The sequence below is a fragment of the Strix aluco genome, chromosome 1 (genome assembly GCF_031877795.1).
Source record: "Strix aluco isolate bStrAlu1 chromosome 1, bStrAlu1.hap1, whole genome shotgun sequence".
Classification (NCBI taxonomy): domain Eukaryota; kingdom Metazoa; phylum Chordata; class Aves; order Strigiformes; family Strigidae; genus Strix; species Strix aluco.
The window spans coordinates 171,454,787-171,480,440 of record NC_133931.1 but is presented as its reverse complement, the minus strand read 5'-3'; the positions used below and the strand labels follow the sequence as shown (position 1 = coordinate 171,480,440).

At 53.5% G+C, this 25,654-nt stretch overlaps 3 protein-coding genes across 8 annotated transcripts; 2 read left to right on the top strand and 1 right to left on the bottom strand.

The window, feature by feature from the left end:
- Nucleotides 1–893: 893 nt before the first annotated feature.
- On the bottom strand, nucleotides 894–18,258 carry GUK1 (guanylate kinase 1). 5 transcript variants are annotated; one of them, XM_074845359.1, is made up of 8 exons: nucleotides 18,174–18,258; nucleotides 11,846–11,959; nucleotides 8,978–9,019; nucleotides 7,727–7,823; nucleotides 2,956–3,094; nucleotides 1,912–1,996; nucleotides 1,515–1,600; nucleotides 894–1,071 (listed from the first exon to the last, which is right to left on the bottom strand). In XM_074845359.1, the coding sequence occupies exons 1-8, from the start codon at nucleotides 18,214–18,216 to the stop codon at nucleotides 1,036–1,038; spliced, it is 642 nt and encodes a 213-aa protein (XP_074701460.1). In that variant the 5' UTR covers nucleotides 18,217–18,258; the 3' UTR covers nucleotides 894–1,035. The 5 variants fall into 5 exon arrangements, with proteins under 5 accessions (XP_074701460.1, XP_074701491.1, XP_074701474.1 ...); XM_074845390.1 differs by lacking the exon at nucleotides 18,174–18,258 and adding an exon at nucleotides 18,140–18,165; XM_074845373.1 differs by lacking the exon at nucleotides 18,174–18,258 and adding an exon at nucleotides 17,928–18,043.
- Nucleotides 18,259–18,293: 35 nt separating this feature from the next.
- Nucleotides 18,294–19,483, top strand: MRPL55 (mitochondrial ribosomal protein L55). The gene is made up of 4 exons (XM_074845349.1): nucleotides 18,294–18,347; nucleotides 18,765–18,864; nucleotides 19,021–19,210; nucleotides 19,282–19,483. The coding sequence occupies exons 2-4, from the start codon at nucleotides 18,839–18,841 to the stop codon at nucleotides 19,423–19,425; spliced, it is 360 nt and encodes a 119-aa protein (XP_074701450.1). The 5' UTR covers nucleotides 18,294–18,347; nucleotides 18,765–18,838; the 3' UTR covers nucleotides 19,426–19,483.
- A 150-nt stretch (nucleotides 19,484–19,633) lies between these two features.
- Nucleotides 19,634–23,436, top strand: C1H1orf35 (chromosome 1 C1orf35 homolog). 2 transcript variants are annotated; one of them, XM_074845328.1, is made up of 9 exons: nucleotides 19,634–19,696; nucleotides 20,059–20,198; nucleotides 20,328–20,481; nucleotides 20,566–20,611; nucleotides 20,721–20,803; nucleotides 20,948–21,020; nucleotides 21,364–21,443; nucleotides 21,742–21,882; nucleotides 22,096–23,436. In XM_074845328.1, exons 2-9 carry the CDS (start codon nucleotides 20,105–20,107, stop codon nucleotides 22,337–22,339), a joined length of 915 nt encoding a protein of 304 aa, XP_074701429.1. In that variant the 5' UTR covers nucleotides 19,634–19,696; nucleotides 20,059–20,104; the 3' UTR covers nucleotides 22,340–23,436. The 2 variants fall into 2 exon arrangements, with proteins under 2 accessions (XP_074701429.1, XP_074701436.1); XM_074845335.1 differs by having other exon boundaries at nucleotides 19,635–19,696; nucleotides 20,951–21,020.
- Nucleotides 23,437–25,654: the final 2,218 nt, after the last annotated feature.

Genomic DNA, 25,654 nt, shown 5'->3' with positions numbered 1-25,654 from the left:
GGCTCAGAAGTTACATGAAAGCATCAAGGTTAACGCTGAAGAACAGCTGGGGAAGTGAAGGGTGAAGCATCCTCCCAGCCTTCATCAGGCAGAGCTCTCCACATCTCAAGCCAGAGACCAGTACAAGGGACAGTGGCTAGATCAAAGGAAAAGACCCTAGGAAAAGGGATTTATTGCTGCCCTCAAGCATGTCAACCAAAAAAGCTGCACAGCTTGGGAAATAAATATTTTCTCCCTCATCTTGTAGGTACAAGAGCATCTAAAAATCTACCTTGGTGAACAAGTACACATGAGTTACAAGATTGCTGCCAGAATGGCAGAGGAGGAGAAGCTCACAGTACTTTTACCCCAGAAAAAGAGGCAGCGGATAGATCACATCCTGCAACCACTCCCTTCTCCTCTCGGCTTATTAAACAAACCCATCTGTTGACAAGGACTGCGGTTGGAGCAGCTGAGCTGTGCCTGCTCTGCCACCACAACACAGCCCAACACCGCAGAGGCTGAGGGCGGCAGGCACAGACCCACAGGAGCGCCTGGAGGAGCTCCAAAAGGAAGCAGGAACCAGAGGGAGCAAGAGGACGCCAACACTCGTGACATCAGGTGCCAGTAAAGATGGGAGCGCCTCGGTCTGCAGGTGCAAACGGGGGTCACATCAACATAAATAGCTCCCCTTTATTGCGTGGCATTAGCTGGCACAGCATGTACCTCCACAAATACTGCAGTGGGATCCTAAGCCACGCGCCGGGGCCACGGCTGACCAGACAGCTCCTCTACGGCCTCGCCGAACGGCTCTGCCCTTCGGCAGCCGATGCCGCGCAACTGCTTCCGCCCGCGGTACAAACCTGGGAGAGCACACGCTGGGCGTGGGGCAAACAAACACAAGCGTCACCGAGTTTTGTTTTCTTTCCTTTTAATAGAAACATCCTAGAGTAACCTGGGAGGAGGATCAACCTAAAGGGAATGTCTCTCGGAATAAAACAGTGTGACGTGCTTCGGGAATCATGTGCAAAGTTAAAATGTCCAAGGAGGCTCAGCTCAGGACTTCCTGGATTCTTCAGTCTTCTTGATTTCCTGAAAGGAGATCAGGAAAACAACTGAGCATCTGCCACTCTTTGGGAACAACCCATAGTTTCACAGCTCTGGAGACCACAAGCAATCATCTCCTCAGATCAGCTCCACAGCATCACGGGACCAAGCCCAGAGTATATCCACTATAGGGACAAGGCAAGGTTTGACTTCGAAGCATTTCAAAACCAGCACACCCTTCCGTACCGTCCAGGGACATGTGTTTATTTTGCTCCTAACCCAGTATCGCACTGAACCCGTTTCCCACTCTCAGGCCACCAATCCATCATCAACTCATACGTTCAACTATGTCACTCAGCAGCTCAAACCAGATCAAGTGTAGGCATGAGGTGACATTTCTGTGGCTGCCTACAGACAGACCCTCACCTGCTCAGCCTAGAGGTCATGCCTACCCAGAGAGAGAGGCAGAAAAGCCCCAAACTACTCACCTCCAGGAGCATCTCCTTCAATTCGGAATAGGCTTTTTCTAAATCATCATTAATAATGACCAAGTCAAACAGGCCAGGCTCTTTACCTAGAGAAGGAGACGAGGACCGAGGAGTTAGAGGAGAACAAGTTTCTTCCCTGTGTCATCTCTTGTGCACAACCTGAGTTCCTGGGGCATTTTAATATTATTTCAGCCACTGCTAACGTGCTTCTCCACCAACCGCCCACAAGGAACTGCAGTGGGAAACGATGCAGTATGGAGGTTAGATCAAACTCAGCTGCTGTCCAAGCCCTGCCAGCACTCCGTGGAGAGCACAAGTCAGATGTTCATGTAAAAACCAGCTCCTAAATCACCATCCCCTCTCCCTGCACACATCACTTGAAGGCACCTGGACTTACTAAGTTCCAAATCTACGCGGGCTGCAGTCAAACGCTTCAGTAAACTTTCTTCTGTTTCAGTCTTTCGGTCACGTAGTCTTTTTTCCTAAACCCAGGGACAAACAGATTAAAGAAATGTGTGTTCCAAACACTGCACGTAGAAACCCCTACGCGCCCCCCCCGCCCCCCACCCCCCAGGCCAGTGCTGTCTGCCGTTTGCTACAGTTGGCAACCGCGGTGCACGCGAGATAATGCTCTGCAAAGGGCGAGCGGCCTCATTTACAGCCCAGAACAAACCAGAGCAAAAAGATGAGTTTGCACTCAAGATCTCCTACCCAGAGCTCAGGTTCCCAGTCTCTTTTTCCCTCCCCCATAAACTTTTTTTTTTTTTTCCAGGTACTGCTGGGAGATGAAATCTCTCTGCTGGGCTCTGGCATCTGGTGCTGTTGGCTTCCTCCTCCACAAACTGAATGAGAAACACCGACTGCCTGATCTACTAAGAGCAAGAGGGGAGGGCCAGGCGTCGTGGCCTTCGCTGCCATGTACCCCTTGCGTGGCTTCAGCAAGTCTCATACATGTGTTGACACCCCTCTCCGAACCATGACAATGATTTCACCTATGCGAGAGGCACACTGCAATCATTATTATATAGGGCCCCGTAAAACCAGAGGGGTACAGGATTTCTGGTGCTGCAAAGAACCAGCCTCCCTTGGTTTAACTTTCATTGCTGGAGGCAAGCCTCAGCACAAAAACCTTCTCTCCCCAGCGTATTTAAAGGCTGGCCATGCTGCGAAGGAGCCTATAACCCAGTGTAGGCAAAGGGCGTGGAAGCTGCACAGGAGGGACTGAAAAAACAGTGCCCAGGAAGATTTATCCCTGGGAGCCAGAGGCTGGGGAGCTGAGCTGGGCAGAGGTAACAACCGTGTGCTCAGAAATGTCCTCCCCACCTATTCTACTGCCCTTAAAAACACACAGATCAAACAAGAAGGGAGGAACCCCCATGGCTTCAGAGCAAGACGCTGATTACCTCTAACTGCCTAACGGCAAAGGAAGGCGGTCGCTCACCAAGATGTCCATGGACGGAGGCTGCACGAAGATGTAGATGGGGTTCAGGTCTGTCCTCTTGATGTTCTTCACGCCCTGGATGTCGATGTCAAGGACGCAGATCTGGTTCCGGGCCTGAACAGCCTGCACTGCACCTTTACTGGGGACAGAACAAAGAGGAAAGGTGTCAGAGTGTCCAGCCACAGCACTGGAGGTTTGGTGCATCCCCGTCCAGCAGCAGGTCTTCACCTCACAGGGCTCCCCTGTGCCCAAACTCTGGCAGGAGAGAACAGCAAGCCTGCTCTGCTCTTGCTAAGCAGTCTCTCCAACTGTTCTCTGAGTCCCTGGGGTGGAGCAGGGACCTGCTGTCTCCTGCTACAGAGGCTGGCGAAACCACAATGGAAGGTGTGGAAACAGGTAATGTGTGACTATCCCACGATCAGCGTGGCTCAGGTACGGTCCGTAAAGGTCCTGTCTTTGACAAACACAGGAGCAACCTTCAAAGAGCAAACACACTGATAACTGTTCTTCTCCAGAGATGTCTGTACGTGTGCGCTCTCCTGGAGGACGCTTGATGGAGATGGATGCTCCTGCCTGGGACGCAAGATGCACAATGAAGAAAGTATTTTTTAAGTGGCAGTTCTTGTACGTCGTTAAAGATGTATCTCTTCCCCAACACAGGGGAATTGCCTCGAGCTTGTTCCTGAACACTTGCAATTCTCCCTTGAAAAGCAGCAACGCCAACCCTCTCCCAGAGCACTGGAGGTACCTGGGCTAGTTAGTGGGTAGCAGCCCTCCTGGGGGACTTCTCAGTCAGTGTTTGCACAGTGCTATGCACAGATTCTCCAAGCCAGGGCTCCATGGCATGATGGACAGCACAGAGAGAAGCCCTGCCAGGAGCTCAGATGTGGCACTGCAGGTTTTGAGGTTGCAAAGTCAGGAGGTCATGCAACGGCAGCAGAGATTAAGATAAAATGCTGCCCTACAGCCAGCCTCCAACTTGCTTGATTCCCTGCCCAGACCCCGGGCACCTCTTTGGACCTCACCTCGTCACCCTGCACCACCAAGGTTTGCTCCCTGATGCCTTCTGCAAAGAAAACAGACTCCCTTGAACAAATGCTCTCGTGTTGTCCTACACCCCAGCAACGGGGAGTCACAGCTCCAGCGAAACAAGATTTGGGACCCCCAGCCTTCCTCCCACAGCTTGCACCAGCCCTGCTCCTGGCTGTGCCAGCTGGAGAAGACAGGGAAAGCAGCCACGGGTGTCACACCAGCAGCTGCTGTTGGCAGGGTGTGAGCAGAGAAGATGTGATAGCACAGACAGAGAGTCCCGAGCCCACGGCTACCACAGCTACACCACAACTCACTGCAAACACAGCTGGAGAGGACAGAGACAGCACGAGCAGAAGGAATAGGGAGCAGAGACAAGATGGAGAAAGCTGTAAAAACATCTGGGAGCTTGCAAGTCCAGAAAAGCCCCCCACGAACACAGGTGAGCAATGGAGCAGCCTGATACAGTGACGCTGTGAGCTCCTCAGCCCGGACAGTGGGGAACAGCAGGCAGACAAGCAGCCTCGGGGTCCCGCAGCCAGTCTGGTCAGTGCAGCGGGGTCCACTGCCTGCAGAGACGCGCCTGCGGTGGGGTCGTGGAGGTGGAGGGGGCCGGTGACCTTCCTCCTGACCTGGGAGTCCCACAACACAGGTCACAAACCCCAACAGGAAGGAGAAAGCTGAAGCGAAGCTGCATGACAAGCATTATGCCCTATAAAAATACAGAGGCCTTGCCCAGGTGGGCAGCTGTGAGAGCCCAGATTTGAGCCTTATCCACTTCAAAGCCACAAAACCTCCTCAAAACAGCTTCGTTTGCCATCTGGTATCACCAAGTATTGACTAACTCCCGCTGCAACCAATCTACAAAGAGCCAGCAGCTATCAGAGCCCTGAGAAAGGAGAGACCCCTGCCTGCACTCTGATTTCAGCCTCTAATTTAAGGCAACTTCAAAGAAACCCTGGTTTCTGTAGGCAGGGCTCAGCACTATCTCACAGACAGGGACCTTTCAGGGCTCTTAATTTAAGCAATTCATTTTTAGTTATTTGTTATTATTAGCTGGTGAGATTCAGGGAGCAGAAACGATTGGCAAATACTTCAACTATTCTGATAAGTATGAGGGACTTTCTCCACTTTATCACACATCTAATTAGAAACATCCTTAGGCACTTATAGAGAAAACTAAGCTTGGAGAGTTTCTGTATGTTTTGTTTGCAAACAGGTATTTATTGCTGAGATGGTTTGGGTTAATTTCAGCCTCCCACCCTGCATGCCCACCACCGCAGGCAGTGTAATATGCAGAAGGGACTGAAGATGAAAGTGAGGGTCAGGGAGAAAGCACCTCAAAACCAAACCCAAGCACGTCATTTAATTTGATTAAAGTATTGAATTCTTGCAATTTTCATAGAAATTGGCTGAATAGAGGAGAGATGTCTTCCCAGCACCCACCCTGAGGAAAAGGCACCAAAATCAACTCCACTTATATATCAGGCATCAGAAAGCAGGCATATCCTCCACACTGTGGCCAGCTAGATTAAGCAGGACACACGTGAAGGAAGAAAGCCTGGCCTATGCAGGACGAAGCCAGGGATTAAGGAGCTTGAACTCACTTTCTCCTTGGTGCTGGGTATTTGGAAGGTGAGCTGTCAGGTTTTGTTTCTCTTGCCAAACCAGTGACACAGGAAGTATCAAGGCCAGGGCAGGGGACTGTGCTCCTCCATCAGCCTCAGAGGGAGCAGGGCCAGACCCCTGCGAGGCTGCCCTAAGCTGCAGTGACAGCAGTGACACCTGTGCACCTCACACTAGAACAGCTACGCTACTGAAATGCAACATCACCAACCGTTCCTTCTGAGATGTACCTCTGCAGCATGTTCAGTCTGGGGGACTCCTGTTGGCACCTCCCCTGAGGAAACCATCAGAAGGAAACTTTGCTATCTCCAAAAAATCCTCAGAAAAGCACATTCAGCTCTAAGAAACGTAAAGTCTTCCTGTAAAGCATTTCAGGAAAATTTCTTTAATGCAATAGAGATAAAATATCTCCACAGAATCATCTAGGTTGGAAGGGACCTTGAAGATCATCTAGTCCAACCTTTAACCTAGCACTGACAGATCCCAACTCCACCAGATCCCTCAGCGCTGGGTCAACCCAACTCTTCAACCCCTCCAGGGATGGGGACTCCCCCCCTGCCCTGGGCAGCCCATTCCAACGCCCAACAGCCCCTTCTGCAAAGAAATCCTTCCTAAGAGCCAGTCTGACCCTGCCCTGGCGCAGCTTGAGGCCATTCCCTCTTGTCCTATCGCTTGTTACTTGGTTAAAGAGACTCCTCCCCCCTCTCTGCACCCTCCTTTCAGGGAGTTGCAGAGGGCCAGGAGGTCTCCCCTCAGCCTCCTCTTCTCCAGACTAAACCCCCCCAGTTCCCTCAGCCGCTCCCCATCAGACCTGTGCTCCAGATCCTGCACCAGCTCCGTTGCCCTTCTCTGGACACGCTCGAGTCATTCAATGGCCTTTTTGGAGTGAGGGGCCCAAAACTGAACCCACTCATCGAGGGGCGGCCTCACCAGTGCCGAGCACAGGGGTGAGATCCCTTCCCTGTCCCTGCTGGCCACGCTATTGCTGATACAAGCCAGGATGCCATTGGCCTTCTTGGCCACCTGGGCACACTGCTGGCTCCTGTTCAGCCAGCTGTCAGTCAACCCCCCCAGGTCCTTCTCTGACTGGCAGCTCTCCAGCCACTCCTCCCCAAGCCTGTAGCATTACATGGGGTTGTTGTGATCCAAGTGCAGGACCGGGCACTCAGCCTTGTTGAACCCCCTCCAGTTGGCCTCAGCCCATCGCTCCAGCCTGGCCAGGTCTCTCTGCAGAGCCTCCCTACCCTCCAGCAGATCAACACTCCCACCCAACTTGGTGTCATCTGCAAACTGACTGAGGGTGCACTCGATCCCCTCCTCCAGATCATTGATAAAGTTGTTAAACAGGAGTGGCCCCAGTACCGAGCCCTGGGGGACACCACTCATGACCAGCCGCCAACTGGATTTAACTCCATTCACCACCACTCCAGAAATATTTAACTTCCCTCCTAAGCAGGCCTATTACTACAGTGTCAATTTTCTCACAATATATAAGATATCTGACTTCTAATTAACATTGCAGCTTAATGTTTTATTGATCATCAGCTCCAATGCAGAGAGCAATGCTATTTTAAAATCCACCTAACTCTTGAACCCCAGTCAAGGGTTCCATGCAATTTACCTATTCGTAAGCAGCCACTTTACCAAAGCAACATGCGTATTTGTTTCACAGCAGCCAATACAGATATCATTGCTTCTGATCCTGAATTCATCGTATTCAGACCATTAGTTGACACAGGTATAATCAGAGTAAGTCTCCATTCTGCTCGCTACTCTCTGCCAGCACTTGGAAAATATTAAGGAGCGTCTATGAAAATCACCCCTGTGTAGGAGAAGTGTTAAGCTTATTAACTACTTCAGCAACCCTCAAACACTGGAGGCTATAGAAAAATCTCATAACGCAGTGATGATTTAATTATGATGAGCTAACACTGTGCAGGAGTGAATTAATAAAGCTGACAAGGACCCTGCTATGAAAATGAAAGGGTTTGCTTATGGCAAAAGAATCTGGGTGTTTGGGGAAAACAGTGTTGCTAAGTTAAAACACTTTTTCCTTCATCACCATCTTGGCTGCCAGCCCCACCTGGGTTCAGCAGTGACAACATCAACTGCATACCTCGTCCCGTACATATTCCCAGAGAACTCTGCATGCTCGATGAATTCACCAGCATCAATTTCTTTCTGCATATCCTCTCTGGTCACAAAGTGGTAATCTGGATAGTGAAAACAGGAAAAATAGCCAGAAATTAACAGCTTTGAAAGTAAATTTCATGGTCAAAATTACACCCATGGGTCCTTAGGGAAGAAGGAACTTAAAACCTGCTTTGGACAATGTGGGAAGACTGCAGATATCTACCTCCTAATTACTGTATACAGCATCCCCTCTCCACAGCAATTTCCCAGACACCTGCTCAAAACATTCTGAAGCTTTCAATGTGGCCACAAACGCTGCTGTGCCCAGTTTTATTATATCCTTTCCCCTGTCTGGTGCAGTGGGAACCTCCCCCCTCTCCCCACAGGTGTGGAACACATTACAGCAGGACTGCCAAGGCCTTTAATTTGAAAGCATTTATGATTAAAGACTAGAATGGGACAAGAGAGAGGGGGAGATAAAAGGGGACATCAAAAATCAAACAAACTAAAAAGGAATGTTTCTCTATCTGTTGTCAAAATTTCTCCCTTTCACTTCAGAGTGAAAACTGCCATCAGAAATTTAAGAACAAACCTCACTTGATTCTTTCTGAAATATGCAAACAAACCAGAAAACAGAGAAGAAGCTGGCCAGCTGGACACAAGCTATTAATACAGATAAAGACATCTCATTAACCAGCTGCATTTCCCAAAGCAGCGTGAATTTGAGGCATCTCACCAGAGCTACGTGGCACTTTGGAAAATCCAGCCACTCAATGCCCAAGTATGGACCAGGGCGCTTAAACCAAGAGCCCTGCTGTGGAAACCTCGGCAAGTGAGTCAGAGAGAGAGTCTAGAAAAGAAAACTGGCAGCACATGCTCTGCCTCTGGTAACATTTCACTGCTTAATTAAATTTTGGTTTTGTTCTGACAAGTCCCTCCCTCTTTGTTATCTTCTCTCCAACACAGGGCACAAGCTGCAGAACAGCAGTAAAAAGCTACTGTCTCATTGCCACTGAGATCAAGAAGAAAAGTGTGTGCACGTATGCATATTTATATACACACTCTCAAATATATTACCGAATGTCTGCCTAAGGAAATGCACCCTATAAACATAAATGTGGAACTAACTTATCTGCTAGTGGGGGTTCATGGATGCACTTCACATCAACTTACAATTTGTCAGAGGAATTATTTGCCAAGTCCAACGAGACAGGCCCAACTGCAACACACTCACCTTTACCATTTACTTCGCCGGGTCTTGGCTGCCTCGTGGTATCTGTAAGCAAGAAACATCCTTGCAAATTTTGTAGATCACCCAAGAAAGTAATAGTATCAAAGAAACAAAAGCACACATGCAGCAGATTAACCCAATCACATAGTAAGCTGATCCTCTATTTAAAATGATCATAGCTTCTGGAATCAGCTAGTGTAACACAGAACGACATGCAGGATCGGCCTTTAATCGAAGAATCCTAGATAATCTGAAAACAATCAATTAAGATTGTTAGGGGCTGAGCGGTCAGTGTGGGACTTACCAGGCTGGGCTTAGTTTTCAGCTCTGCTACAGCCTTCCTGTGTAATCCTAGACACGTTATTCAGACCTCTGCCTCAGTTCAGGGGAATTAGCGGTGCCCTAATTTGCAGAGTTATCTTCATTTTAAAAGATCATGCAGCACCTACACTGGTGCTTAAAATAGTCAGATTTAATGAATAGGGGCAAAATCGTCCACAAGGTAGGCGAATAAATCAGACAGCCTTTGAACCCTGCTGGAAGCTGTTCAAACTTGTATTATTTTAAGCACATGCTCTGCAAACCAGAAAGGAGCTGATGATCATTATGGAGGGCAACACCCATTATTTTATTTAGGACCAGCAGGAGTTAAACTAATAAAATAAGGCTTCAATCACCTGTAAGTTTTTATAAAGCACCAGTTGCCAAGGTCTAAGTGGCCTATGGAGATTTAGAAGAAAAATATCTACCAAGAGGCAACCCTGGGGAAAATGATAAGGTTTAGTTTGGACTGCGATGAGAGATTCAGTTGAATCAAGAGCATGGGATGAAACACACAAAAGGAAAGATATTTTAAAGTTTTTTTTCACCTCCAGTAACATTAAATTTTTAAAGATCCAGCATGTGCTCTTTCAGAGTGGAATGAATCTGATCTCACAGATCTCAAAGCAGCATCCAAAGCGTTAAGACGGTAAAAAACATTTTGGTAACGTACTTAAAAACACCTTACGGAGCTCAAGGGAAAATCAGGCGAATGAGCTGTGGACACAGCCCAGATTCTGACCTTCAAGGCGTCATTCAAGAAAAAGGAAACAAAATTAGTATTGCAACAGACAAGCTGCCTGAAGAAAATTCCCTGCACTTACTCTGTTGTGGACACAGGAGGGCTTCAGCACTGCCTGCAGGCAGGCATGAGTGGGTCTAGCCGGACAACCAGGGGTTATTTTCACATTACAGGGAATGATCCCAGGTAGGAAAAAAAAAAAAAAAAAAAGGACTCTTGGCCAGCACTTGGTGACTGACATAGGAAAACTCAACAAACCACCCACGCAATGGCAGGAGGAAGAACGCATGATGCAGGTGATAGGGTGAACTTTTTCACTGACTGACCCAGTAATGAGATGGGCTTCACAAAACTCTTTAATTTTAAACCTGAGACTGGTGTGCAGCCCCTGGGCTGTTAAAAACTGGCTGGATGGCCGGGCCCAAAGAGTTGTGGTGAACGGAGTTAAATCCAGTCGGAGGCCGGTCATGAGTGGTGTCCCCCAGGGCTCGGTTTTGGGGCCACTCCTGTTTAACAACTTTATTGATGATCTAGACGAGGGGATCGAGTGCACCCTCAGTAAGTTTGCAGATGACACCCAGTTGGGTGGGAGTGTTGATCTGCTGGAGGGTAGGGAGGCTCTGCAGAGAGACCTGGACAGGCTGGAGCGATAGGCTGAGGCCAACTGGAGGAGCTTCAATAAGGCCAAATGCCGGGTGCTGCCCTTGGGCCACAACAACCCCCAGGAGGGCTACAGGCTTGGGGAGGAGTGGCTGGAGAGCTGCCAGTCAGAGAGGGACCTGGGGGGGTTGATTGACAGCCGGCTGAACAGGAGCCAGCAGTGTGCCCAGGTGGCCAAGAAGGCCAATGGCATCCTGGCTTGTATCAGAAATAGCGTGGCCAGCAGGGACAGGGAAGGGATCTTACCCCTGTACTCGGCACTGGTGAGGCCACACCTCGATGAGTGGGTTCAGTTTTAGGCCCCTCACTCCAAAAAGGCCATTGAATGACTCGAGCGTGTCCAGAGAAGGGCAACGGAGCTGGTGCAGGGTCTGGAGCACAGGTCTGATGGGGAGCGGCTGAGGGAACTGGGGGGGTTTAGTGTGGAGAAGAGGAGGCTGAGGGGAGACCTCATGGCCCTCTACAACTCCCTGAAAAGAGGGTGCAGAGAGGGGGGATGAGTCTCTTTGAGCCAAGGACCCAGCGCCAGGCCAAGAGGGAATGGCCTCAAGCTGCACCAGGGCAGGGTCAGACTGGCTCTTAGGAAGGATTTCTTTGCAGAAGGGGTTGTTGGGCGTTGGAATGGGCTGCCCAGGGCAGGGGGGGAGTCCCCATCCCTGGAGGGGTTGAAGAGTCGGGTTGACCCAGCGCTGAGGGATCTGGTGGAGTTGAGAATGGTCAGTGTGAGGTAATGGTTGGATCTTCAAGGTCTTTTCCAACCTAGATGATTCTGTGAAAATCCCCATCATTTCCCACAGGTGCATGGAAAGATTTGGCTTTTGAAGCAAAGATGTGGGGGGGATTTTGTTACTTTCAGAATCAAGAATCACTCAGAAAAATCTCCTCACCTCTCTGAGCTGTGTTTAGAGGTGTGGGGAGTCACCAGACCTGGAAAGACTGCTATTCCAGACAAATCTTAGACTTGCCACTCAATAGCAGCAGTAAAAGGCATCCTGACTTATTTAAACATCCGAAAGAGCCCACAGACAGACTAGGACACAGGCAAGCCACCGAAGCCCGTTACTTGGGGCATGAATACAGCTACAGAAGCAGGCTCTGGGCTGGCGGCCCTGGAGTTCTCCACTGCCCTTCCCCAGAGACATACTCACGGGAGACACTGAAGCCGAAGACGTTCTCGTACTCTTTAAGCAATTTCTTTAACAAAGTGCTCTTCCCTGCACCAGATGGGCCACTCAGAACTACTGGTCTCGGTCCCTGCATGGCTAGAGTGACAGAAAAATACATGTCTGGTTAGAAACATCCATGAAAAGACACAGCTATGGATTCCCAGAGGTGCTGGGCCCCACAAAACAGTGTCTGTCCTTTACCCTCGGATACAAGTTTCTGCAAACAAATCTGAAATGATAAAAAATCGCAAGCCTAGAACTAAAAGGAAGTAACTGAGAGTGCATGAAATACCAGGGAAATTAAAAAAACCTAATAAATCAGCAAACTGGCTGCAGACAGCAGGAGGTGCCACCTCTGTACGGCTGCAAAAGATCTGGGCTGGGAGCCCTGAGGGCTCAGATACCACTTTGGAAAGCAGACAAGGGAGGCCACCAGCAATGCAGCAGGACAGCTTCACTTTGTTTTGCTGCTGGCCCCAATTCTTACCTGGGGAACAAATATCTCAGACAAATAAAGAACGTGTATCACTGCAGCAGACACTCCTTCTCAAGGGACTGAGGTTAAATTCATCGGACATAACCCAAAGGAGGAGGGGAACTGGGCTCCAGCTGCCACTAAACTGGGATAATTCAGGCCAGCTCTGTCCTAGCTCTGTTTTCTGTCACCAGGGTTGGGTCCCTCTGGGACTTAAATCCTAGGGAAGACTTTTTCTAACAGGAGGAAAATGCTGTTTGTGCCTGGTGGCATCTCAAAACATCACGGGACATCCACACACACTGGGCAATGCCAGCTTAATACCTGTTCTTACTGACAGAGATACAGTCACAGCCGCTTCCCTCTCACGGGAAGAGGCCTCAGGAAAGTTTGCAGGAGATGCTGCCAAGAACAAAGGGCAGAAATCAGCCAGCGTTGCACATACACAGCTCCGAGCGAGGGATGGGATGCCCATGAGATCACCACACCTCTTATGTTGCCCATTTACATCCTAACAGGTACAAACTACAAGCCTATGATGGACAGTTACATGTTTCCTATCAGTCCTGGGATAAATATCCACACGCAAAGCCGTAAGCAGACAACGTACTGAAGCCTAGACCCAGAAGTCCAGCATATCCTCCACCACTAAACCCCAAAGCCTTGCAATGACAGTCTGAACACGGGTGTGATCTGGGACATGAACAAGCTTTGGGGTTTATTTCCATATTTCCTGGAGCACTAACTCTAGCGCAAGGTGTCTCCTGGCAAGAGAGAAAGATTTGGTTCCTGGTACAGGAAAAAAAAAGGCAGCCTGGGGCCACACAGACCTTTCTGCAGTTGTTTCTTCAGCCAGAAAGAAACCAAAAATGGGTGTTTTCATGTGCCTGCCTCTCTGGGGAGGAAGAAAGGTTAATTATCAACATGTGAATAAAGAAGAAAATCCTGTACAACAGTGCAGGGGGTACCACTGGGGAAACCTCATCCATCAACAGCAATTCAGCAACGTCTAAACCACAGGTCATGACAAGAGCGGGACAAATCAAACAAGCCTCTTTTTCCTATTTAAAAACAGCTACTTTCTGCAAGCAGTAAAGTCCCTGGAAATGCATTCTTTTTTTTAACCTCATTGGCTGGGTGTGACCTCAGGAGCAATCGGCCGACAGACAGTTTAATGCCTTTGCATTTTAAATTAAATCATAGCAATGTCACCCTGACCTTACAAATCACTTTTTAAACAGCCTTAAGCCGAATGCCGTCTCTTACAACATCAGCCGCAGATCATGGGGCAGGCTAATCTAGCCGGGCTGCCTCCCTGACCCCAGCCTGCGTGGGCTCATCCCCAAATCCCTCCTGCACAGCTCTGCGATGGCGCAGACACCCATCAGGCAGCAAATTATATGAGCTAGCAAATTATATGAGTTTTTCCCTCTTGTACTTGTCTGACCAGAGTTTATCTAAGCCTGTATGAAAGGAAGGGGCATTAATACTCAAAGTCTAAGCAGATGCCAGCAGCAGCTAAGATAGGTGTAAAAATACCCACGTTCACTCAGCACCAAAAAGGAAACTTTTTTTCCCCCCCCCCCCCCCCAATAGTGTCCTCCAGGTGCTGCAGCCCCAGAGATCCACCAGATCAGACATTCTCCGCAGAGCTCGGAGGACCAGTCCCATCGCTATGTGCAGGACCACACTGCTGGATTAGGCTCCATCATCCAAAAAACACAACAAGGCCGAACAAACTCTAGGAAATCCTTTTGGGGACCTGTCCTACCTTTCCCTTAGGCCTTGAGCTTTAATAATTTTCAAATATCACATGTTCTGCCTAAATGTTCAATACCAGAAGAGGAAAGCACACCCTCCTGCATCTCCTCACCAGCAAAATGCTATTTAGTGCTTGCAGCAAGGAAGTAGACAGGCCCTCGCCGAGTTGTCCAAAGCATCTCCCTCCTCTCTGCCCCCACCAGTTCCTCTCACCCACATAAATAAAACTCACAAGCCCTAACCATTGCTTGCCAAACAATACAGAAGAGGGGCCACACAAAATTTGTCACACTGCAGTCATCCCAGTGCCCTTCACAACACGTCTGCTCCCAAGCCATGCTCCTTCATCGCACGCCGGCTTCCTCAGGCACCACTGAAAGCCCCACACGTGACATTAGGACACCAGCACGGGCCCTGCCCAGGCGTTTCACGTCTTTCCCTCCACCGTGATCCGGCTGTGCCGACAAGAACTGCTGCAGATGCACAAGTCCCAGCCCCTGCCTGCAGAGCCCAGCCAGGGCTCTCACATCCCAGGCAGAGGCAAACAAAGCTTTCCTCTCTCCCACCTCAAGATTTCATCTGCCCTTTAGCAGGCGCCGATGGGACAAGGGGAATTTAAAGCTGCCCAAATCACCTGCAATCATTTCATTCAAGGCCAGACAAACTGGGAAGGGGTAAGAGGAATGAGCAGACAGCGGGCTAGCAGCAGGCTCCAACACATCCTTACCTTTTGCTTTAACTCCCTTTCAGACGAGGTATAAAGTCCAGCTCCTTGCAGCGGCGACAAGCTCGCAATAGGAGCGAGTCGGCGCAAAGCTGGGCTATTTGTGAGCTGCTTAAAGCCTTAATTACCGAGCCACAATTTGAAGATGGCCAATGAAAACTGCTCGCTGGTCTTTAATCTCCTCTCGTGGTTTCTTCTCCGCTCCCTGCTCTCCCGGCTGGTAAAGCTGCAGTCAAACACCGCTAACAGGCTGACAGGTGCCGGCACGTGCTGGCCTGGTGCTTTGGCAAAGAGTGAAGCTGTCCCTGTCCGCACGGATCACACGTCCCCCGCCGTCACCAGTGTAAACGTAGAAGGGGAAGGGCTGCTAGCTGTGGGTCAGAGGGAGGTGTGGGACCTCCAGGGCGAGACCGCCAGCTCCTTCAGGTTGGAAAGGGCCTCAGGAGGTCTCCAGCCCACCCTCCTTCTCACACACAGCACGTCTTTAGCCGGTGCTGCCCACAGACACCAAGAATGATGGGCTCTTAGATAGCCCTGATAACATCGGGCATGAAACCCAGGCTGCAGAGCTGCTACGCTCACATTACACACCCAACAACCGCCAGGTTGAGGCAACTCTTCTAGAAACACTCAGTCTTGGTTTTAGCCAGGATTTCACCTTCTGCAGACAACAGTCCTCTTCTTTTAGACTGAAGTCTGCACAGCTCTTGCCTCCAGACACTGCTTCGCCTCAAGTCAACGATGAGGCTATTTATCCACCACGAAGGTGAGAGGGGAACTCCTTCTCTTGCCCACGCAGACCCAAACCCCAGCCTCCAAACAGCACTTCTGTGGTGGGCCCCTGCAGGGTCTGTGCCACCCTGGTGCTGGTGGTGCTCTTCTGCCCAGAAGAGCACTGCTGGGACATCAGGGCAAGATGGAGATGCTCCCCTTTACCTTACTCCCTTTTTTTCCCCAAAAATATTCAGAACTAAAGTGAGAAAAGACACACAGGTTGAGATCACACGTCTCACTTCTCTGGGAAATGGGCTAGACCAAGGGACTTGCAGGTGCTTCCTCCTCCCTCCCTCCCTCCCTCCAAAAGCATCCCTTCTCCTTTGCTGGAGATCTGCAGAGGAAAACAAGAGATAATTTAGAGAGGGAAAAAAAAAAAGCCATTTCCACTGCCAGATGAAGGAGATGAAGGAGATAGGCCCTCATGGGTGGTAGAGAGCAAATACCTGGCTGGTAAACTAGAAATCTGTGTCAGCGCTGAGCAAAAACAGCTCCCACGGAGCATTTTCGGAAGGTGCCCAGCACCCGGCACGGTGTGGGATTCTGGTAGCAGCTGCTCAGGGCCGGAGAGGTGAAGGATGAAGACGTCCTGGGAGGGCGAACAGAGGAGATATCTCTGCCTTGAGACATGAACAGCACAGGCGTGGGAGCTGGTGCCTTCACCTCTGCCATCAGATTTGGTTAAACTCACGCTCTGACCCCGAGAAATCGCTCGTAACGACAAGCCGGTCTGTACACAGATATTACCGCCCTCACTGGGCTTCTCCGCTCCCCCAGCCCTGTCAAACACAGCTCCTCCACCTCCAGCAACCTGAAACCCTCAAAAACCACACGTAAAGCATGAAAAAAGCCCGAGAAGCCAGATCTGGTGGATACAGAGGTTTTTAAAACTCCTGTTTGGCTCCCAGCCCAGTCAGGCATCCACACATCCCATTTTCAATGTCTGCAGCAGTAACATTACAGGTGCATATTTTGAGCAGAAGCTCAGTTTTTTTCCGTTTGTTCAGATTTCATCATCTTCAGAGCAACCAGCCTGCAAACATCTAGCACAGAGGATCTCTCACCTCCAACGGCTTTGGATCCAGCCTAACACCACGTATCACCAAAACCACAGTGGGCTAAAGAGCAGCACAGCTATTTATTAAAGATCCTCATGCGTGGGGTGGTGCCACACCTGGGACTGAGGACAAACGGCCACATAGACCCCACCTGGCTGCAAAAAGTCAAGGTGGTCACTGAAGGAGGATGCAGGAGGTTGTCACTAGAGTGAGGAACGTTTCCCAGTCTGCCCCTGCCTGCTAAACTTGCCCTGGATTTTAACTGGGAGGTGGCAACACAACCAGTAAAGCAAAGGACAGACATCACAAGAGTTAAACAAAATTAATGCTGATTAGCAGAGAGGCTTTACAGAGAACGTAAAGGCCCCTTATAAAGTACAAAACAGGATTAAAGGACAGTTTCTCTGGAGACCCAAGAAAGGTTTCCTGGATTAGGATTATAACCCGATTCCTTATTTTTAGCAGATTCGTTATAAAACTGCCACTCCCACCTTTCTAAATTTTGGGACACTTTCTGAAAATCCAGCCCGGCCAGCCGCAGTAACACACCAAAATTTAGCATTGTCCAAGAGCAGGCAAAGGCTCGGCATCTCGATGTCCGTGAGGAGCCCGGAGGGCAGGACGTCCCCTTGGCCAGTCAGATGGCCGCTCCAATGGCCACAGACCCGCATCCCCACTCGTTCTGCCAGGGATCGGGTGGGTGAAAGCTCCAGGGCTTCACCTGCAGCTTCGCAGCGTGCAGAGACTGCGCAGGACAGTGCTCAGGGGTCCTGCCCTAAAAGCTTAAATAAAGGGAATTATCTGCAGGTCTGAAACAGGACCAGAGCATCCCCACCACAGTACCTCCTGGCCGCCTTTTTCCTAGCGACCATCATCTAAAAAGCGCTAATTAGCCACTGACTGGCTGCACAGATTCACTCCTTGCAGGGAGCAATGATTGAAGCAGGCGGAACAAGAACCACTCGCTCAAGGTCACTACAGAAATCAGCTACAGATGAGGGCAGGAGTCACCCCAAGACCGTGTCCTACTGCAAAACTGGCCCAGTTTAACCAACCAGCTGGTTTGAGCCATTTTACCCAGCTGGGTAAGCGTCCCCCGAGGTGAAGCTCGCACAAGGTGTGGTTTTGCCATCCACGTTTCCCCACACGGACCTTTATTTTTGGATACCCGAAGGGTGCTTCCCCCAAAACCCCCGCCTAACCCCACCGTCGCACGCGGCCCCACCACACCCAACGGCCGCGGCGCGCAGATCCCCGCTCGGCTTCTCTCACCGGGGACACCTCGGAGCCGCGCACCGCACCGCGCCTCAGCACCCCGCAGCCAGCCGGGCCCCTCGGCCCAGGACCCTCATGAGGGGCTCAGCGCCCCGAGGCCGGCTGGGCCTCCCCCGCCCCCCCCGCGCCGAGCCCCCCCAGGCCGGGCCGAGCCCCCCAGGCCAGGCCAGGCCGGGCCGGGCCCCTCAGGGCAGGCGGGAGCTCCGCACCCCCTCAGGCCGGCGCTCCCCATCCCGCGCTCACCCGCCGCCCGGGCGATGGCGCCGCGCAGCCGCCGCCAGCTCATGAGGGGCGGGGGGGGGGGGGGGGTGGGGGGGTGTGTGTTGGGCGGGGAGGGGAGGGGTCGGTCCCGGCAGCCCCCGCGCGCCCTGACGTCAGGCGGGAAGCGGAGCGCCGCGCGCTGGAGGGGGCGGTCACGTGAGCAGAGGGCGATCACGTGAGCAGAGGCAGCGGGACAGACCAGCGGGACGGGGGGGGGGGGGGGGGGGTGTGTGGATACCGGGGTACCGTGATGGTTTCGGGGGCGGGGGGGTGAAGTCTGGGGCGCGTTGGGGCAGCGAGAGCCACCGTGGGGGGTGTCGGGGAGGTCACCGTGAGCTGAGCCCTTGTGGGGCGGGGGAGGAAGGCCGGAGCGGGCGGAGGGCGAGGCATGGCGGGGCTGAGCCGTGACTGAGGTCGGGGCATCCATGGTAGGGCTGAGCCACACCAGGGGCAGGGGGGAGCCATCGCGGGGCTGATGCGTGATGGGGAAGGGGCCTGGGCGGGGGCCGCAGAGTGATGAGGACACGGGGCTGTCGCCCCACAACCACCCCAGCGCTGCGCCCTGTTCCCCAGGACGCTGCCTCGCCTCCCGCTACGTTCGGCCGGGCGCCTGCGTGGAGAATCCGGCCTCGCTTGCCTGGACTAAAATGGCGGCCGCAAGCTGGGCCCTGAGGTGAGGGTGGTGGCGGTGACCCCCCAGGAGAGCAGCCGGGTCCTTCCGCTGCAACCGCCGCAGGGCTGAGTCTCCTGAGGCGACGCCGGTTCGTGTCCTCTGTCGTTTGACCCTCGCACCCCTGACCAACTGTCCTCGCCTTTGCCTTCCCGCCAGTGCCCTGCGCCTCGACGCCGTCCCCAGGCGGCTGCCGGCGATCGTCACCTCCAGCCGCCGCAACTCCAACCGCGCCTCCATCTCGCACCTCCACCGGCAGCAGTACGGCCGGCTCTACCCCGTCCTCCTGGTCAACACCGACGGCTCCACCGTCCGCATCCGCCACACCGAGCCCAAGAGGATCCTCATGGTGAGGTGGCGGGGGGGCGGGCGGGGCGCTGGGGTGAGGCGGGGCGGCGGGGGGCTCACGCTGCCCCTCAGCTGCCCCTGGACAGCAGCACGCTGCCCGAGGCGGAGCGCAAGGCCCGGCTGCGGAGGCGCTTCCCCAGCAAGCCAAGGGTTGAGATGGAGGAGACCTTCGAGGGCATCGACCTGGACACCTACAAGCGGTTCTGGAAGAAATGAAGCTCTGAAATAATTGAAAAATAATTAAAAAAAAAAAAAATAAAGCCGGGAAACTCGTCGTCGTGGTGCAGTTTTATGGGGGTTTTGCCTCGGTTCGTGACTGGGGTGGCACAGCGGCTCCACGCCCCCCCCCCCATGTCGGCGGCGCGGTGGTATCGCCCAGCTCGCAGCCACGCCCCTCCGCCCCCCCCCCCCCCCCCCCCCCCCCCGCCGAGCGCGGTGGTACCGGCCGGGGCGGGGCGGCGCGCGGGGCCCGCGGAGCGGCGCGGAGGTGCGTGCGGGGGGGGGGCGGGCGGGAGCGGGGGGACCGTGTGTGCCCCCGCGGTTTGCAGCCGCCTTCTCCTTCCCCCCCCCCCATGCCCCGGGCGGGCCCTTCGCACCCCCCGGGACGTGCAGTTCCTCCCTCCTCCTCCCCCGGGTCCTCCCGGGCTGTGACATCCCCCCCCCCACCTCGGCCCTGCGCCTCCCTCCCCTTGGGGTGCACAACCCTCCACCCCTCTCCCGTTTCCAGCCCCCCACCGACTGCCCCCCCGCCCCCGCCACCTCCAGGAGACACCTTTCCCCCCCCCCCCCCCGCCCCGGGGTCGCACGGAGGAGTTGGCGGGGACAAACCGTGGGCTGATCCCCTCACAGGTCACCAACACCCCCCCCCCCCCCCCCCGCCGTGGGGTCCGGCGCCATGTTCGGCTCATCCCGAGGAGGGGTCCGGGGGGGCCAGGACCAGTTCAGCTGGGAGGACGTCAAGACGGACAAACAGCGTGAAAACTACCTGGGTAAGGGCTGACCTTGGCTGAACTCCCCCCCCCCCGCCATCCTCCCTGTGCCCCCGACACGATTTTGGGGTGCAGGTGGAGGGTTTTGGGGGCAGTGACGTTACGGGGGGGAGGTCTCGCTTCCCCTAGGGAACTCCCTGATGGCACCGGTGGGCCGGTGGCAGAAGGGGAAGGACCTGACCTGGTACACCAAGGGCAAGAAGGAGACAGCCCCCCCGTTGTCCCGCGAGGAAGAGCTGGCCGCCGTCCGCCTGGCTGAGCAGGAGGCCATGATGGCAGCCCTGTGAGTCTGCACCCCCCCCCCTCCAAAAAATAAGGGGTGCAAGGCATCACCCCCCCCCCCCATCACCCCATTTTGTTTTTATAGGGGCTACAAGAACGTGAAGAGGCAGCCCACCAGCCTCAGCAAGGAGGTAAGGGGGGGCATCATGCATCCCCCCAGCGTCACCCCACGCAGGTGTCCCCTCCCCTTGGCTCTATTTTTGGGGGGGGGACCCAGGACACTGTGCCCCCCTCCCGCAGGACCTGGCCGAGGTGTGCAAGCGGGACGGCGCCGAGCGGGACAAGAAGGACGTGGACCGGGTGGTGGGCTTGGGCAGCTCCAGGTATGGGGGGGTCTCACATCAAAACACCCCGTTTCAGGGTGCAATTAGATTTTTATATTTTGTCATTTTTATGCTTTTTTTTTTTTTCGTTTTGGTGTGGGTTTTCGTCATTTCGCGACTCGCTGCGGCAACGTCTGTCCCCAGCAGCAGCGCTGGCCGGGTGATGCTCTCCAAGGAGGACAAGGAGGCCGCCAAGATGGGGCTCTCCGTCTTCACGGTATGGCACGGGCGTGGGTCACGTCTTCCGTGTGAGGTTGAAAAAAAGAGGGAAAAAGGCAAAAAGCCTTACCCCGCACTCAGGGTATTTTATTTAAAAACAAAGCTTGTAGTTGTAGCACAGAGACCCGCAAGAGCTCCCCGTGTCCTGTTTGCACAGGTAATTTGTGGGGGTTTAATTTGGGAGCGGCTCTTGTGGGTATTTTTAATTTTTTCAAAATTAATTTTTAATTTTTTTTTCCAAATTATGTTTAATTTTTAAAGGTAGAAAGTTCCTTTTTCTTCTAATTTGAAACTGTGGGCTCACAGAGTCCCTCTGTATTTTCCATCTCTTCCAACCCTAGCACCAGAAAGTCTCCAGCAGCCCGGAGATGTCTGGCTCCAAGAAGAAGCAGGAGAAGGAGGAGAAGGTGGAGGAGAAACGGTGAGGATGAGGACCACTGCTTTGGTGGGAAACCACCAGAAACAGCCTTTTCCTGGTGGGGAATATTTTGCAGAGTGCTTCTACAGCTCCATTTGGCATCAGACTTACTCTGCATCTGCCTGAATCACCCCCAAAACCGCGCTTTTTTTTTTTTTTTTTTTTGTTTCCTGGGGACTTCTCCTTGGCCAAGGAGGGCCATGGTGGGATGTGCCTGGACGGAGGGATGGGGATGAGTTTTTGGAGGAGCCGGAGGGATGCGCAGGGCAGGGATCCTCACTGCTTGATCCCTTCCCTGCAGACCAGAGGGTGGCAAGAAATCCAAAAGAGATAAAAAGAAGAAGAAGAAGAAGAAACATAGGAAGGAGAAAAAGAAGGACAAGCATCACAAGAGGGATGCTGCCTCATCGTCCTCCGATTCTTCACAGGACCGGAGTGAGAGGTAGCGATGTTGGGATGAGGGTTGAGCCCTGGTTGTGGGGCCTCATTGCTGGGGAACAAGATGAAGGGTTTAGGAGAGCCCCGTGGTCATGGCTGGCATCAAGATGCCCCGTCAGCATCTCTTGGCTTTCCAAAATCCTTTTTTCATGCCCAGAATCAGCTTGTTGGTATCCCCAGTGTCCCTGCTGTCACTTACCCCTCCATCCCTGTATAGGCACCACCGAAGAAAAACCCAGCAACGCCCCGAGACCTCGCGGCACGGCAGCCAGCGTCGGCACGACCCCGATTCCTCTGCCAGCAGCTGCGATTCGGGCAGGAGCCCCTCGCGCCGCCCTGCCCGCTGGCGGAGCCGGAGCCGGGACGGCCGCGGTCGGCGCAAGGGGAGGAAGAGGAGCAGGAGCAGGTCCCCTCCATCCTGTGGGGTCAGGCAACACCACGACACCAATTCGGAGGACTGAGAGGGAGCGTGGGTTTTTTTTTTCCAGAGGGATCTTCACATAGGCTATATATTTTTTAAGGTTATTAAATTCAAAAAGCCACAGCTCTGCGGTTGCCAGGGCTGAGTCTGGCAAAGGGCATTCTGTTTTGTGACGCCAGCTGCCCCTTCCCTGCCCGCAGCTCCTGCCCGCAACCTGGGGCAGCACTGGCAGCTCCCCTGCTGTTGCCCCCGGCCGTGGAGGGGGGCAGCAGGTACCCAGGCACCCTTCTCCTTGCTCCCCGGATCCGTCCATCCAGGCATGATTTAGCACGGAGGATGCTGAGGGGTGGGTGCTGGCACTGGGATGGTTCTGGCTGCGATGCTGGAAATGCTGTGGATGCCTCGTGTTTATGCAGAGACTTTGGATACAGTTGTTATTTTTTTTTTTTTTTAATATCTTTTGATGCCCTGAAGTAACTGCCAGCGAAGCAGCTGAAGAAGAATTTCTTTCCTTTAAACCCTCAAGTTCATCAGCTGCAAAATAAAACACAGGACTCGTGCGCTGCCAGGAGGGTTTTGCATCTTGGCCCTGATGGCTTTATGATGGCCGGACTGTGGGGCCACCTCTGCTCTCCGTGGGGCTACACCTGCTCCCCCTGGGCCATCACATACTTTCCGTAGGGCACACATACATCTGTGAGCAGGGATGTCCCCCCCCCCAGGACCCCCAGGAGAGGGCAGAGCCCTGGCTGGGCTGCCCCAAGGGGACATTCACCCACCAACATCCCCAATAAATTTTTAATTCGGGCAGACCCGAGCAGGAGCTGCTGTCTCCCTGGTGGGACATAGGGCAGAGGTGGCTCCATCCCCCCCAAACTTGCTGTGGAGTGGCCTAAATCACCGCAGGGATGTTCACGCCATGGGGTCCCCAGGCAGTGCCCCCCTCTATCTGTGTCCCCTGCATGGGGATGGGGCAGCCCACCCCCCAGAGACAAGTGTTTTCCCAGTCCCAAGTTTGGGGAAAAATGGGGACCTTGTGACTCAAGCAGCTGCAGGCGAGGGGGATGGATTGGTTGAAAAACAGCTTTTTGGATTAAATAAATAAAAATTAAATAAAATTAAAAATTAAATAAAAAAGGATACTGCCCTAATTAGGAGCTGCAGGGAGAACCTCTGCAATCACTCCTCTGCCATGGGGAGATGGATGGGGCTGGGGTGTCTTCTGTGATGTTTGCCCTGGTTGTGTCCACCCCACGGCAGGGCAGGGAGCAGCAAGCTCCATTCCCTTCCAGGATTTTAAACGTCAAAACCTGAGTATTTATGTGCTTGGCACACTGAGAAAAGGGAATTTTACATCAATAAATAGAAATATTGATCCAAATGGAACGGGGTTGTCCCAAGCAGCTCCGGGCTGGAGCGGCCGTGCCAAGCACAAGGGCCTCGTTTGTGTAATTAATGATGCAATTTCTCCTGCTTAAGACAGGGCGGTTTTGTGTGTCTTGGCAGACAAAAACCCTGGGCTGGCGAGCAGCCTCGGTTTGCACTTTGGCAACGTTGGGGGGGGTCTTCTGTGTCATCTTGGCAGCTGTGCCATCGCCCTGCCCGCAGCCAGGCAGGAGGGACGGGGGTGTGGAGCGGCGCTGCCGGTGCAGGGGTCGAACAAGGGCGGCATTCATCACAGGGAGGGGGGGACACAGCGGGATCAGGGCGATGAGCAGAAATAAAGCCCTTCTGTCCCACTCCCCTCCCTGGCTGCCAGCACGTGCTTAACCCTGCTGACGCAGGGGAGTTGCTGCAGGGCAGCAGCAAGCTTCGGAGATCCCCAAGATGCATTTTTTTGGGGGGGGGGTGGGTGAGGCATTAACAACCTCTCGGCATGGTCACAGGGCTATGCGTGCTCTGACCCAGTCCAGGGACCCACCGCGTGGCTACCCACGTGCAAACCCCGTGGCCCAAGTGGGGTAGCCCCAAGTCCATGGCCGGAGGCTTGCCAGACTGAGCTCAGGGTCACCTTCCAGGGGATTTTTGGGGTCCAGGCTGCCTCCGGGGATGGTGAAGCAAGGCTGTGCTTCACGGGGAACTCAGCGCCAGGAGCTCCAGGCTGAAAAGGCAACTACTGGAGAGCTGAAACACTGCAGCGAGCAGACAAAAAACCCACGCAAATCCTAGCACCCCACTCTCGAGTCACGCTCCCGCTTCCCTGCCTTCATCTTCCCAAGCGGGCTGGGCTCTGCTAGGACGATTTGGGTTTGTTGATGTGGCAAGCGGAGGGGCTGTGGCAGAGCTATCCTGGCACAGTTCAGCCTGGTCCCGAGAGCTCCATCTCCCCAGCTTTCTCCTGCCTCCCAGGGAGGTGGCACCTCTTGCTCTCTGCTCCAGCACCTGCAGAGAGGCAGCTGTGCTTCGTTGCTGCTTTCCCCGACCCCCAGCCAGGTGTGTCACAGCTCAGCCTCTCACATTCTCACTCCTTTGAAACCTCTGCCAAGGCTTTACCCCCTGCCCGTTGCTTTTCACCAGTCCTGTTAAACCATTCACAGGGCTGCAGGAGCTTTACCCGTGCTGAGGAAACAGGGTGGATGGAGCAGCACGGTCTTGGGGGCAAGGGGAGACAGGGAGGGTCAGAGATAAGCCCCCACGGTCGCAGCCAGGCTGCGTCCCCTCCTTCAGTCCCCACTCCCAACCCCAGACAGAGGAATCAGGCAGCAGCTCTTGCCCCTCGCCCTGTCTGAAGGAGGTGCTGGTGCCTGTTTCACACTTAAAACTGAAGTCTGAGCAAAATACAGACAAGATAAAAATGAGGGTGAGTGGGGGTGAAGGAGCCTGGCCCCATCCTAACCCCACCGAGCTGTTGCACCGGTTACTGGGTGGACTGGGGAGGAACTGCACCAGCTGCAGTTTGGTTCTGCCGGAGGGAGACGGCTTTTCGTGCTCACCCTCTCCCCTGGGCTGGAGCTGCCTCCTGCCTGGCTGGGCGGCTCAAATCCCCCGGGGGCCTGGCCGAGCCCAGAGCAGAGCAAAGCAGAGGGCACAGCTCCCACAGCTCCCCACTCTCAGATAACATCAGCACATTCCTCATCTTTTCCTCCAGCAGTAACTTGTGCACATGGAGAAGCAGGATCTGTGGCATGGCCAGTCTGGATAGGGCCTGGCCCCTGTGCCGACACACCTCAGGTGAAAACCACCACTTCAGAGCAGCCTCTCGGCTGACGATGGGGTGGGGGTGCTGTGTCACAGCAGGTCATCCACCTTTCCAGGGATGGGGGATGCAAGAGGAGTGGGGGGCTCTGCTTATTTCAGCAGTGCAAAGCGACAGCAGCACAAGAGCTGGCCCTTCAAGTTCAGCTCCCTCCCAGAA